General features: G+C 21.3%; 3 protein-coding genes across 8 annotated transcripts; 2 read left to right on the top strand and 1 right to left on the bottom strand.

The window, feature by feature from the left end:
* Positions 1-763: 763 nt before the first annotated feature.
* On the top strand, positions 764-8,712 carry LOC409270 (glycerol-3-phosphate acyltransferase 4). Of its 3 annotated transcripts, XM_392789.6 has the most exons (10): positions 764-945; positions 5,407-5,679; positions 5,760-5,897; positions 5,970-6,104; positions 6,360-6,596; positions 6,896-7,129; positions 7,313-7,428; positions 7,510-7,651; positions 7,741-7,949; positions 8,021-8,712. In XM_392789.6, the coding sequence occupies exons 1-10, from the start codon at positions 793-795 to the stop codon at positions 8,106-8,108; spliced, it is 1,725 nt and encodes a 574-aa protein (XP_392789.3). In that variant the 5' UTR covers positions 764-792; the 3' UTR covers positions 8,109-8,712. The 3 variants fall into 3 exon arrangements, with proteins under 3 accessions (XP_392789.3, XP_006561095.1, XP_016772305.1); XM_006561032.3 differs by lacking the exon at positions 6,360-6,596 and having other exon boundaries at positions 8,021-8,329; XM_016916816.2 differs by lacking the exon at positions 6,896-7,129 and having other exon boundaries at positions 8,021-8,329.
* Positions 8,713-9,599: 887 nt separating this feature from the next.
* LOC409269 (39S ribosomal protein L43, mitochondrial) lies at positions 9,600-11,813 on the bottom strand. 2 transcript variants are annotated; one of them, XM_026445443.1, is made up of 6 exons: positions 11,685-11,813; positions 11,390-11,605; positions 10,922-11,112; positions 10,541-10,647; positions 10,225-10,430; positions 9,600-10,108 (listed from the first exon to the last, which is right to left on the bottom strand). In XM_026445443.1, exons 3-6 carry the CDS (start codon positions 11,056-11,058, stop codon positions 9,983-9,985), a joined length of 576 nt encoding a protein of 191 aa, XP_026301228.1. In that variant the 5' UTR covers positions 11,059-11,112; positions 11,390-11,605; positions 11,685-11,813; the 3' UTR covers positions 9,600-9,982. The 2 variants fall into 2 exon arrangements, with proteins under 2 accessions (XP_026301228.1, XP_026301227.1); XM_026445442.1 differs by having other exon boundaries at positions 10,922-11,578; positions 11,685-11,799.
* A 138-nt stretch (positions 11,814-11,951) lies between these two features.
* Positions 11,952-15,091, top strand: LOC551946. 3 transcript variants are annotated; one of them, XM_006561030.3, is made up of 7 exons: positions 11,952-12,085; positions 12,580-12,705; positions 12,796-13,112; positions 13,307-13,732; positions 14,094-14,282; positions 14,381-14,591; positions 14,662-15,091. In XM_006561030.3, exons 2-7 carry the CDS (start codon positions 12,690-12,692, stop codon positions 14,976-14,978), a joined length of 1,476 nt encoding a protein of 491 aa, XP_006561093.1. In that variant the 5' UTR covers positions 11,952-12,085; positions 12,580-12,689; the 3' UTR covers positions 14,979-15,091. The 3 variants fall into 3 exon arrangements, with proteins under 3 accessions (XP_006561093.1, XP_026301226.1, XP_026301225.1); XM_026445441.1 differs by lacking the exons at positions 11,952-12,085; positions 12,580-12,705 and having other exon boundaries at positions 12,796-13,149; XM_026445440.1 differs by lacking the exons at positions 11,952-12,085; positions 12,580-12,705 and having other exon boundaries at positions 12,796-13,161.
* The last annotated feature ends 127 nt before the right edge of the window (positions 15,092-15,218 follow it).

The following is a 15,218-nucleotide window of genomic DNA, read 5'->3' as shown; positions in this document are numbered from 1 at the left end:
ATCTCATTAACAAAGCTTTAACGAAAATCCATACAAAATATTATTTAAAATTATCTTGAGAATTTTCAATTATTTATATCAGTTTTTCCATATTTTTGGAATACTTTATATAAATATAATGCAAATAGTAATGAAGAATAAAGATAGAGTAAAAATTGACTATTACTGACATCTTTTAAATATTAAAAATAACTTTTTAAAAAATCATTTTTAAAAATACCCAATAGATAGTGTTAATATTCAATTCTTATTTTATTTTATCCTATGTCTGAAAAATAATGACATAAATGATCAATTCTTATCTTATTTCTATTCTCCTGTTATTATTTGCTCTTCTTATTTATATACGTTTCTATAGCATTCTGGAGATGGCTCAATTTTTATTTTATTTCTGTTCTTCTCTCATTATTCTGCTCGATCATAAATGTTATATAGAAAATCAATTTATTAAACATTGTTCAATTTTTTTTTAAAGAAAAATTATTATGTTTAATTTTTAGTGGAAAATACAGATTTCTTGTTTATATATTATGTTTGTAATGTAACATTTAAATATATTTTCTCACTCTATTATAATTATTTCATTCCTTTGTAAATCGATAATATGACATCGTAGTCAAGATAATAAAATATTTTCGTGTTCTTTATTATTGTCTTTATTTCTTTTAATAGTCCCTAGAGGACAGCGAAAATTTTCAATTCATATTTCACTATAATATTCATACACACAGGTTTTGAGTGAACAATCGTTTAACTTTCTCGATTGTTGCTTGACTCTCGGCAGTAAGCAAAATGGCGCCGTTGTGGATGGTGATGTCGTTAGCGGTTTCTTTACTTTTGACACCTTTTCTTATGTTTTTACTGGCCATAATCTTTTTGGCATCTATCGGAAAATCACTTGGGGTTAGAAGATTATATATAAAATTGCTGTTAACACTTTTTGAGGTAAGAAGATCATAGAGCAAATTTGCGTACTTATCTATTCATTTAAAGACACGTTATGAGTTTATGAATTGAAAACAGAATTAAATTATATGATTTTATTTTGAAAAAAAAAATAAAAAAGATTATATGATTTTATCATGTTCATATTTACAATAAAATTTTTTAGAGCAAAAAATGTTTTAAATATAAAAAATATTATTTTGTTAGTATATAAATTTGAAGATAAAGTTAAATTTGAGGTAGACATTTTGGATTTTATTCATTTGTATGTATTCGATTTAATTTATATTACTGCATTATAATGTTTAATTTTTAAAAATTTTTTTAGAAGTTTTATTATTTCAATATGCTAATTTTTGATTAATGAAAAATATAATTACTATTAAAATAAATGTATTTCATTTAAAAATATTTATTGAAAAATCAACAAGTAGCTGTAATAAGTGGCATTTAATATAAAATATTTTAAAAATTTTTACATTTTATTTTGATATATGTTCAAATTTCATAATCTTATATAAGATACGTTTAGTATTAAGATATATCTAAAATTATTAAACTATTATGTTAATTATAACTATATAAACGTTAAAATAAACAGTATTTTCAAGTTTATTTTGATCTTCAAATAATTAGAAATTTTATATTTATTATTTATACTTAAAACTTATTATTAATTTATTATTAATTTATATTATTAATTTTCAAATTTTCTTTACAAATATATATATATATATCAAATAATTTCAAAATCTTAAATTATACTATTATTATATCATAAATATATCATAATTTTTTATTTTTATAATATATTTTCAAATTTTTTTAATTATAATTTTTAGTTTTTATTTTTTAAATTTATAATTATAGTTAATTATGTTAGGTATAGTTAATTATTAAATATATATAAATACATTATTTTTTCCAGATTATAATAAATATTAATCAATTTAATGAAATATGAATTAGTAAAACGAAAATATTTTATTATTGAATTTATATTGAACCTTTTACTCAATTTTTTATTTTTGCATTTATATTTTTTTGATAACTTTCGTACTTATTTTTTTTTATATTTATATATTTTAATTATACTAGAATAAATGATAAGCATATATAAGAATAATAAATGATAAGAATAAATGATATAGCATGTATAATAAGATATTAAATTGAGATTAATTGAAACATATTTTGGTAAACTTTCTATAATTTTATATCGTATGAATTCGTATCGATTTAAAATTATAAAATCGATGTAAATTATGAAGTTCTCAAATAATTTCTGACATATTGATATAATAATAAAATTTAAGCATAAATTTTATATAAATATTTTCTTTAAAAAAATATATCATGTTATTTATTAAAATATTTATTTTATTACTATTTTATTATTACATTTTATTATTATTTTAAAAAATAAATAATCATTATTTATTATTTTCAAAATCGTAAACTTCTAAGAATTTTTTCGACATGTTTTGAATATTAATCAATTGGCTCAAAAGCATATATATATTATAAAAATAAAAAATCACGATCAAGAGTTATATAAATATTTAAATATTTATATAAATATTAATATTAATCAATTAGAATTTTAATTTATATATTATTATATATTTATATTTATATATTTTTATATATTATTATATATACATTCTTAGAATGATTTATATAGTTTTTTATATATTGATTTTAATAGAAATAAATCATTTTTCACTTTTATTAATTTTAATCTTTATAGAAATCAATGTTTTAATTTCTAAATTTATTAAATATTATTATTATTTTAATTAATTAATGTTATATATATAATGTTATGTTATTTTCGATAAGCATTTTTTTTCTGTTATTTATTATTATTTGTTGTTAATATCATTTATTATAATCATCAATAAGTACACATTTATCATTAAATAACATTCCAATTTTATTTTTTTCTTAATAATTAAATTAAAAATTTAATAATTAATTTAATAATAATAATTTTAGAAAATTAGAAATTTAATTAATTTGTTATAATTTATTTTAAGTATTCAACAAAATATAAAATATATACAAATGTTACAAATATTAGGTTTATATTTGAAAATAATCATTCAATAATAATATAAAAATAATATAATCATATAAATTATATAATGATTTATATCGAACATTATTTGTTTTAATATTTTTTAATATTTTTTGAAATATAGATAATTATTCATTAATAATTTCTTATTATAAAATTTTTTATTGTAAAAAAATTTTTTATTATTTGAATATTTTAAAACAAACAAAATTTATATTTGCTATTATTATGCTTTTTTAATTAAAAAAACTTGTAAGATATTTATGACATTAAAATAAAAATTATTATAATGGAATTTTTATAAAAATCGCTTTAAATATTAAATATTAAATATTAAATATTGAATATTAAACATTAAATATTAAATATTGAATATTAAATTTCATTTAAATATTAAATATATTCCAATTTAATTAATTTTAATGAAAAAAAATTTTTTAATTCTATGTAATTTAATATATGTACTATTTATGGATCTTTATTTAAAAAATTTTTTTATTTCTTTATTTTTGTGCTATTGTACTTTATACTTACTATACATTATATTTCAAATTGAATTCAAGTAGTATTTATTTCATTTATTTTTTATAATTATAAGTTCTTTTTCCTAATATAATAAGAAATTTTAATCAATTAAAATTTATATTTTTTTATGTAAACAAGTTTTATTAAATATAAAATGTATTCCAATGATATTTTCTTTTCTCTCTTGTGAATTTTATGATTATATTTAATTAAAAAATGCATTGCGCGTTGAAGAAAAATGTGTTCAAATGTATCATATCGTCTTATTTATACAAAAATTTCTATTTTTTTGTTTTAAAATATAAAAACAATGTTCATTACGTAAATATGTTTTAATTTAAACGTGAAAAAATGAATGAATTTTACTTGTAAAAGAACTTAATTTGTTTTGTTGACACAATTTTTGCATGATTTGCAATATTGAATTCACTCATTTATAGATATTTTATTTCTATTATCATACATATTTTTTCATACGTATTACTTTGAATATATAAAAAAGATTGATAATCATATATATAATCATATATATAATTGTAATTTTAATTTTAAAATATCTATAATCAAAGAAAGAAAGATATATAAATCGTTCAATGTTTCTATAGCAACTAGAAATCGTTGTCAAGTGCAAAGTCCAAAAATTTTTTCATCATATATAATATATATAATAGATACTTTATCAATTTGAGTTTTCATTATATTTTATTTAAATTTGAACTTCAAATTCCATAATTATTGTGATTGATCAATTTTTAAGAATCAATAATATATTATATAAAACAAATGCGTATCATCAAGATTTATTCTTTTCTAAAATCTACATTTTCAGAAATAAATTTAAAGATAAAGTTTGTTCAGAAATGAATAATAAAATAATAACAACTTCTTTATCAAAAATATTAGCAGTTTAAATTCTTATGTGTATATAATTTTTTTTTTATGTAGAAAAAAAGAAATAATTCTTTATAAAATATTTTACAATATTAGATTATATATGTAATACAGAAAATTCGTATTTGATAAAAAATAAAAAATAAATGATAAAATTTATTTCTTTTAAAGATAAAATAAGATATATTTATTTTTACGATAAAACTGATAATTTTTTAATGAAAATTGTTTGTACAAAAATATGTATAATTTATATGAATTTGTAATCTATAATAAATTCTATAAATTTATATTGTATTATTCGATTCATGCGAAATTAATTTTTTTTTCTTTTTAAATTAGTAATTATAATGATAATTTTTATATTTATTTTATCACTTTTTATTTTGTTGTTTCATTTCTTTATCATTTTAATTATAATTTTTTGAAATCTAATCTTTTATTTATCATAATTGAAATAGAATTAGTTTCTTTTTTATCATTTAAAAAAATGGAAATATTAAATAAATGAAAATAATTATTCCATGAATGTTTTATAGATAAATTGGAGATAATAAATGCAATTGTAAATTTTAAAGTATACATTTTTTTTTAATATAAATAATATTTATGAAAATATTTTACGAAAGCAGACATAAGTTTTATGATCTGATAAATTTTAATCCATTTAAAAAAATATTGTCCAGTTTTATTTTTATCTATGATAAATAATAAAATAATTTTTATTGTTAAGAATATCCTTTTCATATTTCGTTCTATAGGTACTTGTATTTTACGATGATATTCATTCCTTATGAATTATATTTATCTAGTGAATAAGTCTATTGTTCTTGTTGTGTTTGACAAATCTCTTTTCAGCAAGAAATGCATATCACATATTTTTTAAAAATATTCAAACTTGATCGAAATGATTATAATATATATATATATATATATATATATATATATATATATTTTTATTTCAGTATGGCAGACAAAATATAGAGAACGTAAAAAAGAAAAACGGTACTTGGACAGAAAATGACCAGGATGCCGATGAAGAAAACGAATCGCGGCATGTCGAAAAACAGAATGTACAAAATTGGAAAACGGAAAACGATATGCAAAATGGGATGTTAAGTAGCAATGTAATAGCCAGATCGACAGATTTGATTTTGGTACCTGAGCCGGAAATGCAGAATCATAAAAATCATCTGGAAGAAACAAAAACAGAAAGTTCTCAAACATCTACAACTACTGTAAATAATTTTAATTTTACTTTATTGCTTTTATTTACAAAAATGTTATTTATAAGATAGATTTAAAATATTTTTTATAGAGTCTTATGCGTAGAGATTCATTTGAAACACTAAAAAGAGAATTCAAACCTGCAATCTGTTTGGATTATATTAAAGCTGGTGTAGAGGCTATTATTGAAGATGAGGTAACATCTCGTTTCGAGGCAGAAGAATTGAAGGTAATTTTTTTCTAGATTTTAAAAAATATAAATTGATATTTTAATATATGATAAATTGATATTTTTTGTTAGAATTGGAATCTATTAACTAGAACAAATAGACATTATGAATTCATTTCCTGGAAGCTAACAGTAATATGGATGTGTGGATTTGTTATGCGGTACTGCTTTCTTCTTCCCTTAAGAATATTCATTTGTTTTGTTGGGGTAAGTACATTGACTTTTCTGTATTTAACAATATTTAAAATTGAAATTGAAATAACTTGTTAGGATGTATGATTAATTATTAAGTTTAGAAAAAAAAAAATATTTATATAAGAATTAATATTCAATTTTTAACTTATTTTCATTCCACAATTCTGCTCTATTAATGCATCTATTTTGAAAGTATTTGCTTCAGTAAATGTCCATGTCAAATATAAATTTAGCATTTCCAATTTAACTAATATCAAAGCTTCTTAGGTACTGTATATTGTAATTACAACATTTCTTATTGGCTTCTTACCAAATGGTTTTATAAAGAAATGGATATACAACAAAGCTAGTATCATAGCATTCACAATATTATCACAGTCTATATCAGCTACAATTACAATTCATAATCCAGAATATAAACCAAAATCTGGAGGAATGTGTGTAGCAAATCACACTTCCACAATCGACGTGTCCATCTTATCCACACAAACAACATTTTCTTTGGTAATATATCATTATAAAAATATCCAAATTTGTTGTTTATTGGGTATTATTGTTGAGAATTTGTTACCATATTTATTTGTTATTTGTTAGTAATTAAATTTCAGCATATTGTAATAATATTCTTGAAATAATCTGGGAAATCCTGCTATAATATGATTAGTAATTGCCTATTGAAAGTTGAAATGCATGAATGTTGCAGGTAACAGATTCCTGTAACTTTGCTTTGTAGGTAAACTACTCACCGTCAATACAAAAAGAATAGAATATACTTTCTTATATGCAAAGCTTATGGTTTACAGGTAATGTGGCTGACAGCATGTACAGCTGTTGTGGGGTATGTCCCAGAGGGCAGTTTCAAGCGATGGTTAAATTATAAAGTTTCCATAATGTGCTTTGGTGTATTGTCCAGTGCGCTATCTTCAGTAATAACTTATCATAACCCAGAAAATCGTCCTATTAGGGGTATCTGTGTGGCAAATCACACTTCTCCTATAGATGTCCTAGTACTGATGTGCGATAATTGCTATTCTTTGGTATGTTTCTATCATTTATCATATTGATTAATAAATTAATAATTATTTTCAATTATTTTACTTTTTCTTAATTGCATGTTTTAATTTTGATTTATTTTGTTATCATTATTTAAATTTTCATTATATAAAAATATATTTTGATGAACAACAATTTATATTATTCAATAATAAATATTATTTTAGATAGGTCAAAGGCATGGTGGATTTTTAGGAATTCTACAAAGAGCTTTAGCACGTGCGTCACCGCATATTTGGTTTGAACGATGTGAAGTTAAAGATAGAGAAGCTGTTACAAAACGGTAAATTTTGTTTTATTTTTAATATATAGATATTATTTATAATATATTTTATGTATGTAGACTTTTATAAATGTATTTTAGATTAAAAAAACACATTTCTGATCCTACAAATCCACCTATACTTATTTTTCCTGAAGGCACTTGTATAAATAATACATCAGTTATGCAATTTAAAAAAGGAAGTTTTGAAGTTGGTGGTGTAATCTATCCTGTTGCGATAAAGGTAATTGTATATATGTAAAAAATATAGTTACATATAAAAAATATATTTATATAGCATTTAAATAATTAATTTCATTGTCTTTCATACAGTATGATCCAAGATTTGGAGATGCATTCTGGAATAGTAGTCGATATTCTATGATTCAATATTTATATATGACTATGTCGAGTTGGGCTATAGTTTGTGATGTTTGGTACCTTCCTCCGATGTATAGAAATGAAGGAGAGAGTGCTATTGACTTTGCAAATAGAGTAAAGTCTGTGATAGCAAGACAAGGTGGTTTAGTAGATTTACAATGGTAAGTTATTTTAAATAAAAACAAATTCTACATATAACTCTATAATAAAATTAATATATTATTATTTTTAGGGATGGTCAACTTAAACGAACAAAACCGAAAAAGGAATGGCGAGAAAAACAACAAGAAGAATTTAGTAAACGACTTAAAGCCGAATAAATTAAATCATGTCTAGTCACACTTTTTAATTGATATAGTGTGTGATATTTTGCTTAAGCGAGAATATTTTTCCTGATATGCTATTTTATCTTCTTTGTGGACATTTATCTGTACGAAAGGAGAAAGATATGCATGATTTAATTTGTTTTATTTTACGAATATGGTATGTTGCGTCATGTTAATTGGTTTCTATCGCAATATTTTATTTTATTACAAAAAAATTATTAGAGTACAAAATTTATCTTAATATTTATAATTGAATTTAAATAGTTGAAATACTGCAGGTAACATTTGTCAGTTTTTAATACCAAGATTCTATAATGAGGCATTATAAATTTATTTATATACAATTATATACAATGAAGTGTTTAATAAGGAATGATATGTTGATGGTGTGTGATTTTTTGTGCGTATGATTGTATGTAGCATCAAATTCATCCTATTTATATTGTTATATATTTAGAATCATCTCATTATCCCATTATTTTGATAAATAATTATGAATGTTTAAATCTATCTGATATTACAGGAAAAGTTGCATTTTTTTTCCTATAAAAATGATAAAGTTTTTATTGTAGTGTAAGAAATAAACTATTTATTCATATTTCTCAAAGAAAAAAGTTAGCATACCAGGATTATGCTACTGTACCCATCCCTTAAAGATTATTTAAAATATCATTTATTGTAGTCTAAGCGCGTTTAATTCTATTTTCTATTTTTATAATTAATATTATCATAATTTAAAAAAAAGATATACATATGCATAAATTACTATGCAATTTAAAAAAGAATATTCTAATTATATTTTTATAAAATCGTTATAATCTTCCATGTTTATGAAACATTATGAATATTTTATTCATGTTTTACTTAATATTTACATTATAGATTTTAATTAAAGTTAGATATTTAATATTATCTTAATATTTTGTATTAATATTTTTTATATCAAATACTAAAAATAATTGATAATTAAATATATATGTAGAATATGTATATTTTTATTTTTTTATCTATGAAGTTCGCACATATTAACAAAATCGCACAGAAAAATGAATTATTATGAATGAATATTTATAAGTTATATGGAAATTAAATATTATAATAATAATAATAATAATAATACAATTTATTTAAAGTGTAATATAGTTGGTCAAAATAGTAAAATTATTTCAATTGGGCATAATTCGTTTCAAAATATTGGTGCTATATATGATATAATTATTCAATTTTTTTATATGAAAAATGATAAAACATATTTTTATGTAATTAAAAAAATATAAAATATACATAAAAACAAAAAAAAAATCTATGTACCTGTCATAATTCTGACAGTAGTATAAATATTATTAATATTATTAATATATTATTAATAATATATTATACATCAAAAATATTGTACATATGATATAATATATGATATACATATGATATACATATGATATAATATACTAGTCACTAAATGCTTACACTAAAAAGATAAAGCACAAATAAATATTTATATGATTGTTATTTATGTGATTGTCTGGAGCATACATTATATTTGATAATTTAAATACATTAATTTTATGCAAAATTTTATTATATAGTAAAGCCTGAAAAATATTTATATGCACTAATAAATAATCAAGTAAATTTATAAATTATATATTTATTTTATAATTTTATTTAATAATCACAATCTAATAATAATTATATAATTTTAATGATTGGATATATAAAAGTTTTCTTTCTATTGAAATATTAAATAAATATAATTTTTTCTATTGTTATATAAAAATAAACAAATCAAATGTTATTTTGAGAAGCTATAGTAATTTTGATTCAGTATATGTTAATTTTCAGTTAATTATTTAACATTTGAAAATTATCATTTAACTAATATTTTCTTGAATCTTATTTTCTTCATTGAGCTTTTCAGCTTCTTGTTGTTCTTTAAACAACCTAATCAATTCCTCTGTAGCTGTTGGTTCTAATTTAATATATTCCCCAATTTTTTTCTAAAAATAAATGAAATATATATAATATAATATATATAAAAATGTAATATAAGTTATAAAAATATTTAAAAAATGTAATAGAAAAGACATTATATAACAAAAAATTGAATATTTACATTTGGAAATTGAATTTGATTCAAAGATGATTCTTTAAAAGTAAAAGGTGTCCAAGGTCCTTGAATAGAAGGAAAATCTGTGTGCCATAATTTAAGTAATCTGTAATCTGGACCATTATGATACTGAGTTTTTAATAATTCCATCCATTGTATAATATCCTCTCTACTATAATTAGCAATAGACATCCAATGTGTCTCTCCATTTACTATAAATAACATAAATCTATATTAAATATTATTTTTAAATTTTTAATTAATTATTTTATTATTATTAATATATTTAAATCTTATTTCTTCAAAATAATAATAGACTTACAATATTCCGCTTTTAAAATTGGATGTTTATGTCTTCTTGGTTTGACATATACTACAACTCCAGGATTTTCTTTTGCATAATTAATTAAATCATGTTCTATAAAATTCCTATATAATAAAAAAAAACTTTTTTTATGTATATATGTATATATGTATATATGATATAAGGTATTTATGAAAGAAGGTTATAATTTAATATTAAAACGTTACGTATGTCGAAAAAAATAAATCAAATATATTAATATTAAAAAGTAATTTTAATTTTTTTTTTAAATTCATAATTTTTTTTATTTTTATATCGTTATATATATATATATATATATATATATATATATATATAAATTTAATCGTGAAAATAAGGTTAGGTAAGGAAATATTTTACCTAGCTCCAAGACTAGCACCGTGATTTTTACAAAATTTTATAGTTACTCTTTGTAATTGACACACATAACGACCAACACCAATAGCAAAAGGTGCACGCAAAAATCCACATTTTTGAAATAGATATTGATTTGACATTTTTGTTCACTGCTCAAAATATATCTTTCGTATTCACTCTTTCCCAAGTATTAACTATATTATAATGATGCGCATAAGCATATTTTTACACAAAAAAATTGTTAACATTTATAGGTTATTTAATCATTAATATTTATATATTATTAAAAACAATTTTTTTTATAATTTTGTGTTTTAATATATTTCTTTTACATTTTAATTTTTCTTATAATTTATTTTGTATATTTTAAATAATGAAAAAAGAATTTAAATTACGCGACTTCAAAATCAAAAAAATGAAAATATTGCATTATCTAACTATTGTCAAACCATCGTGGTTCAATTACATTACATTTTACAGGTGGTAAAGGAACAGGTATTATAGAAGGCAACGATGTAGGTAAAAATTCTCCTGGCCAAAGATGAATAGCATCCATAAATAAAAAACCAATGAGAATGCCATGCATGAGCGGAGCTAAAATTCTTAACAATCTACTTCTAGGTGGTTTCTGTGGCCATACAAAAATTAATCGAGATCCATCTATTATGGAAAAAAATAAAAATGATTCTTAATTTTAACATACAACTATTTAAAAAAATATATAAGATATATATGATAGAATATGTATAGAATTTAGAAGCTCTACTTGTATTGCGACGGATAATGGATGATTTAACATGATGGGGACTGACACCGGGAGGAGCACTAAATATTCCATTTCCGCTGCAAGTCTTTCTTTTTTTATAACTAAATCTGCGTCCACCGCTCTGTCCATATAATACACGATCTTCAAAATTACGTTCGTAGTTGGCTCTAATTGAGCCTGTGACTGTACTTCCGGTGCTATCTTGAAGAGATGTACTAGTTCCGGTTAACAAAGAATATTTATCGTCATCCGTGTCACGACTAGTCAAGTCCTCCGTTCTTCTGTTACATAAAAATTCATTTGAATAATAGTGTTGTCAAGTTTACTATATATAATATATAATATGTATATTATTTTGAATTTAATTTTATAATTTTACTAACTCATGACTATATCGAGAGGTAACATTATCTACTTCGATTTGCTCCAGATTTCAAAGAATTCAATATGTTTTATATTTTCTTCTCTGAATTGAAGAAATCTAATACATCTTGAACAATTCGCAAAAACGTTATACTAATGCATGCTGATTTTCGTTGCGCGTAAAACTATCAAAAATGATCGAAAATATCTGAAAAAACATACGATCTTATTCGATAGTTTTTTTTAAGAACAGTACCATTGCTAATTTCAATTTAATGTATCTTTGTTGAGAACATTGACTTAAAATAAATAAATAAATAAATATATATATATACATATTTATATATATATATATATATATTATTCTACTTGAAACCGTCAACAGAAAATACATAAAAAAAAAAAAAAATTAACATTCACATTTAATATCAAAATTTCAAAGATAATTTAGTCAGATATATATATAATTTTGTTATAATTTATGATTTTAAAGATTAAAATGATATATTGAAACATTTAAAATTCTGTGCAGGAAATCATAATAACCTGTTTAGATTTAAAGTATATACTTATTTATATATAATATAATTCAAAGTGATAAATTCTTTATTTTGGAAAAGAACTATTCTTTAACAAACAAAAATGTCTCGATGTAAATGTAAGTGACACAAAATATTTATTTTTTTTTATTACAAATGAAATATATTTTTAATAAAACATAATTATTTAATTTTTTTTTTTATTGAAGGTCCAAAATCAGATACGAAAACGACCGAGCACCATTCGCCATATTTTGAGGATATCACAACGAAAATGGAGGAACGTCGTTGCGATCTTCTTGGTCGGCATAAATATTTAAAAGATAAAATCACGACAATGGAACGATCAATTCCGGCATTGATGGCATATAATATGTGGATGTCGAAGAAATGTGAAAATGCGCCGTATTGTAAAATCCGTGAGATCATGAAGAAATTCGCTCCTTATCCGGATCAAACCGAAAAACTTCTCGAAAATCTAAAGAATACGGTGAAGAATCTGAACAAGGAGACCGACGAGTTGCATGTACGGAACGATTGAAATTCAGCGATTAATTCAGCGGGTAAATCTTAGTGTGTGTGTTTGAATCTTTGCGTTCGTTATAAAATTTGACGTATTATTAAATATATCTATTTTTTATTGTACTTTTTATAAATTAATTATTAACTTATATAAAATTTATATAATTTATATAAAAATTATGGATATTTTAATTTTAGGAAAAAATCATTCAAGCTGATGTTAAGTTGGAAGAAACGGAAATGGAATTAGAATCTTTGGAACTTATGAATAAGGAATTGAACGATACAGTAAATAAATTAGAGAAGGAAATACGATCTTACACTACTCCAAGTCTTCATTCGATACATTCCGAAGACTTACTTTGTTTATCAAAGATTCGTCAATTAGCCAAAGAAGAATTAAATTTGAAGAATTGCATTAAAGAATTAGAACAAAAGGAAACGATATTTAAAGAACATATGGATCGATTGTTGACATCTAAAGAGTATCAAAATATTTGTGATCGAAGAAAAATTATAAGTTGTATTCAAGATAAGAAATCTTATATGCGTAAAAAATATGCATGTTCTAATCAAAATGATTATGAATCAAAAATGAAAAAAAAGCAGAGACAAAAACAAACTGTTAGTAAAAATTATTCTAATATATCTAATATCTAATATAATAGGAAAAAGGATTCCATACGAATCGAAAATATAGAATAAAATTTTTTTCATTTGAAGCTTTGTTTTCGAATAATAAATTCGAAAAATTTTCAAATATATTAAAATTAGATATTTCTCTTAAAATTATTGATAATAAATAATGCAATAATAAGCAAAAAATATAGATTTATTTTTTTTTTAATTTTTCGATTATATATATTATATATTTTTGATATATTAATATATATTCAATTTAAAGAAATTTCATCTAATAAAAATAATAATAATAATAATAATAATAATAATTTCATAATAAATTTATTTATTCATATTTATACAGGGACATGATGACGTATTGATTTCTACATCGGGACAAAATATTAAACAGGATCAAGGAACTAATCCAAAATTATCCGAAAAAAAAGTTAAAGAAAGATCTTCCTGGATGTCAAATTGGTGGGCAGGCAATCAGAAATCGGAAACGGAACAGATATTACAGATGAAAAGTGCAAATCCTACGACATTAAATGTTGAAAATGATATATAAAAATTTACTTGTTATAATATAAATATCATAAAATTATTTATTGATATTTATTTTATGATCCATTTTTTTTTTTTCGATAGAAAATGGAAAACCCTACTTCTGAGAAGTCAAAAGATGATAAATCATCAACATTTAAATCAAAATCGGCACAATGTCATCGGCCTTGTTTTACTTCTCAAGATTTTGAATATATTTTAAAAAAAGTTTGTATGCCTAAATTTATTCCTCCTTGCATTACATCTTTAAAAAAGCCTTTCTGCGAACAACCGCGTTATAAAATGGAAGAACATGGTATATAAACTAAATTATGTTAAATAATTTTTTAATCATGAAAACAATTTAAAATGAAAAATAATTATAGGTATTCGTACAGGGTGCAAACCACATATGTTATCTTACGATCTTAAAGGTCCTTGTGAAATTTGTCCTTTATTGCCTTGCAATATACGTCCAATCGGAAATTGCAGATGCAATTGTAAGGGCAAATGCGCAAATGGATTGTCAGATACACTATGTAATTGCAGTAATGAACCATTAGATCCTTCGGAAGAATATCAACCAACTATAAAGCAACTAGCTGATTTACCAAAGGTAGAAGATAGTGAAGACAGTGAATATTGCGAATGTTGCTTATGCGGTTGTGAAGACAATGATGAATATTTGTGCGAATGCGAATAAAATGTAAATGTAATTCATTGTTCTCCATTTTTTATAACGATAATTTTTCCTAATTTGTTTTATATTATATATTATATTGTAGTAATGTACAATATACCATCTAATATCTTGAATTTCTGTCTTTAATCTTATTAGTTAATTAGAACAAAATAATACAAATAAAATAAAAAAAATAATACATTTGTATACAATAATATATTATATACATACACATTGTGTATATCATATCACTTAAAATAT

Source organism: Apis mellifera, linkage group LG15 (genome assembly GCF_003254395.2).
Source record: "Apis mellifera strain DH4 linkage group LG15, Amel_HAv3.1, whole genome shotgun sequence".
Lineage (NCBI taxonomy): Eukaryota > Metazoa > Arthropoda > Insecta > Hymenoptera > Apidae > Apis > Apis mellifera.
This window is presented reverse-complemented; position numbering and strand designations above follow the sequence as displayed.

Excerpts from the sequence above, each read along its gene's own strand:
- LOC409270 (XM_392789.6), top strand. The coding sequence starts at position 793 with ATGGCGCCGTTGTGGATGGTGATGTCGTTAGCGGTTTCTTTACTTTTG. Across the intron at positions 946-5,406 it reads TGCTGTTAACACTTTTTGAG|TATGGCAGACAAAATATAGA; the intron begins GTAAGAAGATCA and ends TTTTTATTTCAG. Across the intron at positions 6,597-6,895 it reads CACAAACAACATTTTCTTTG|GTAATGTGGCTGACAGCATG; the intron begins GTAATATATCAT and ends TATGGTTTACAG.
- LOC409269 (XM_026445443.1), bottom strand. The coding sequence starts at position 11,058 with ATGTCAAATCAATATCTATTTCAAAAATGTGGATTTTTGCGTGCACCT. Across the intron at positions 10,648-10,921 it reads GGTGCTAGTCTTGGAGCTAG|GAATTTTATAGAACATGATT; the intron begins GTAAAATATTTC and ends TTTATTATATAG. Across the intron at positions 10,431-10,540 it reads AATTTTAAAAGCGGAATATT|TAAATGGAGAGACACATTGG; the intron begins GTAAGTCTATTA and ends TGTTATTTATAG.
- LOC551946 (XM_006561030.3), top strand. Across the intron at positions 13,733-14,093 it reads AGCAGAGACAAAAACAAACT|GGACATGATGACGTATTGAT; the intron begins GTTAGTAAAAAT and ends ATATTTATACAG. Across the intron at positions 14,283-14,380 it reads CAAATCCTACGACATTAAAT|AAAATGGAAAACCCTACTTC; the intron begins GTTGAAAATGAT and ends TTTTTTCGATAG.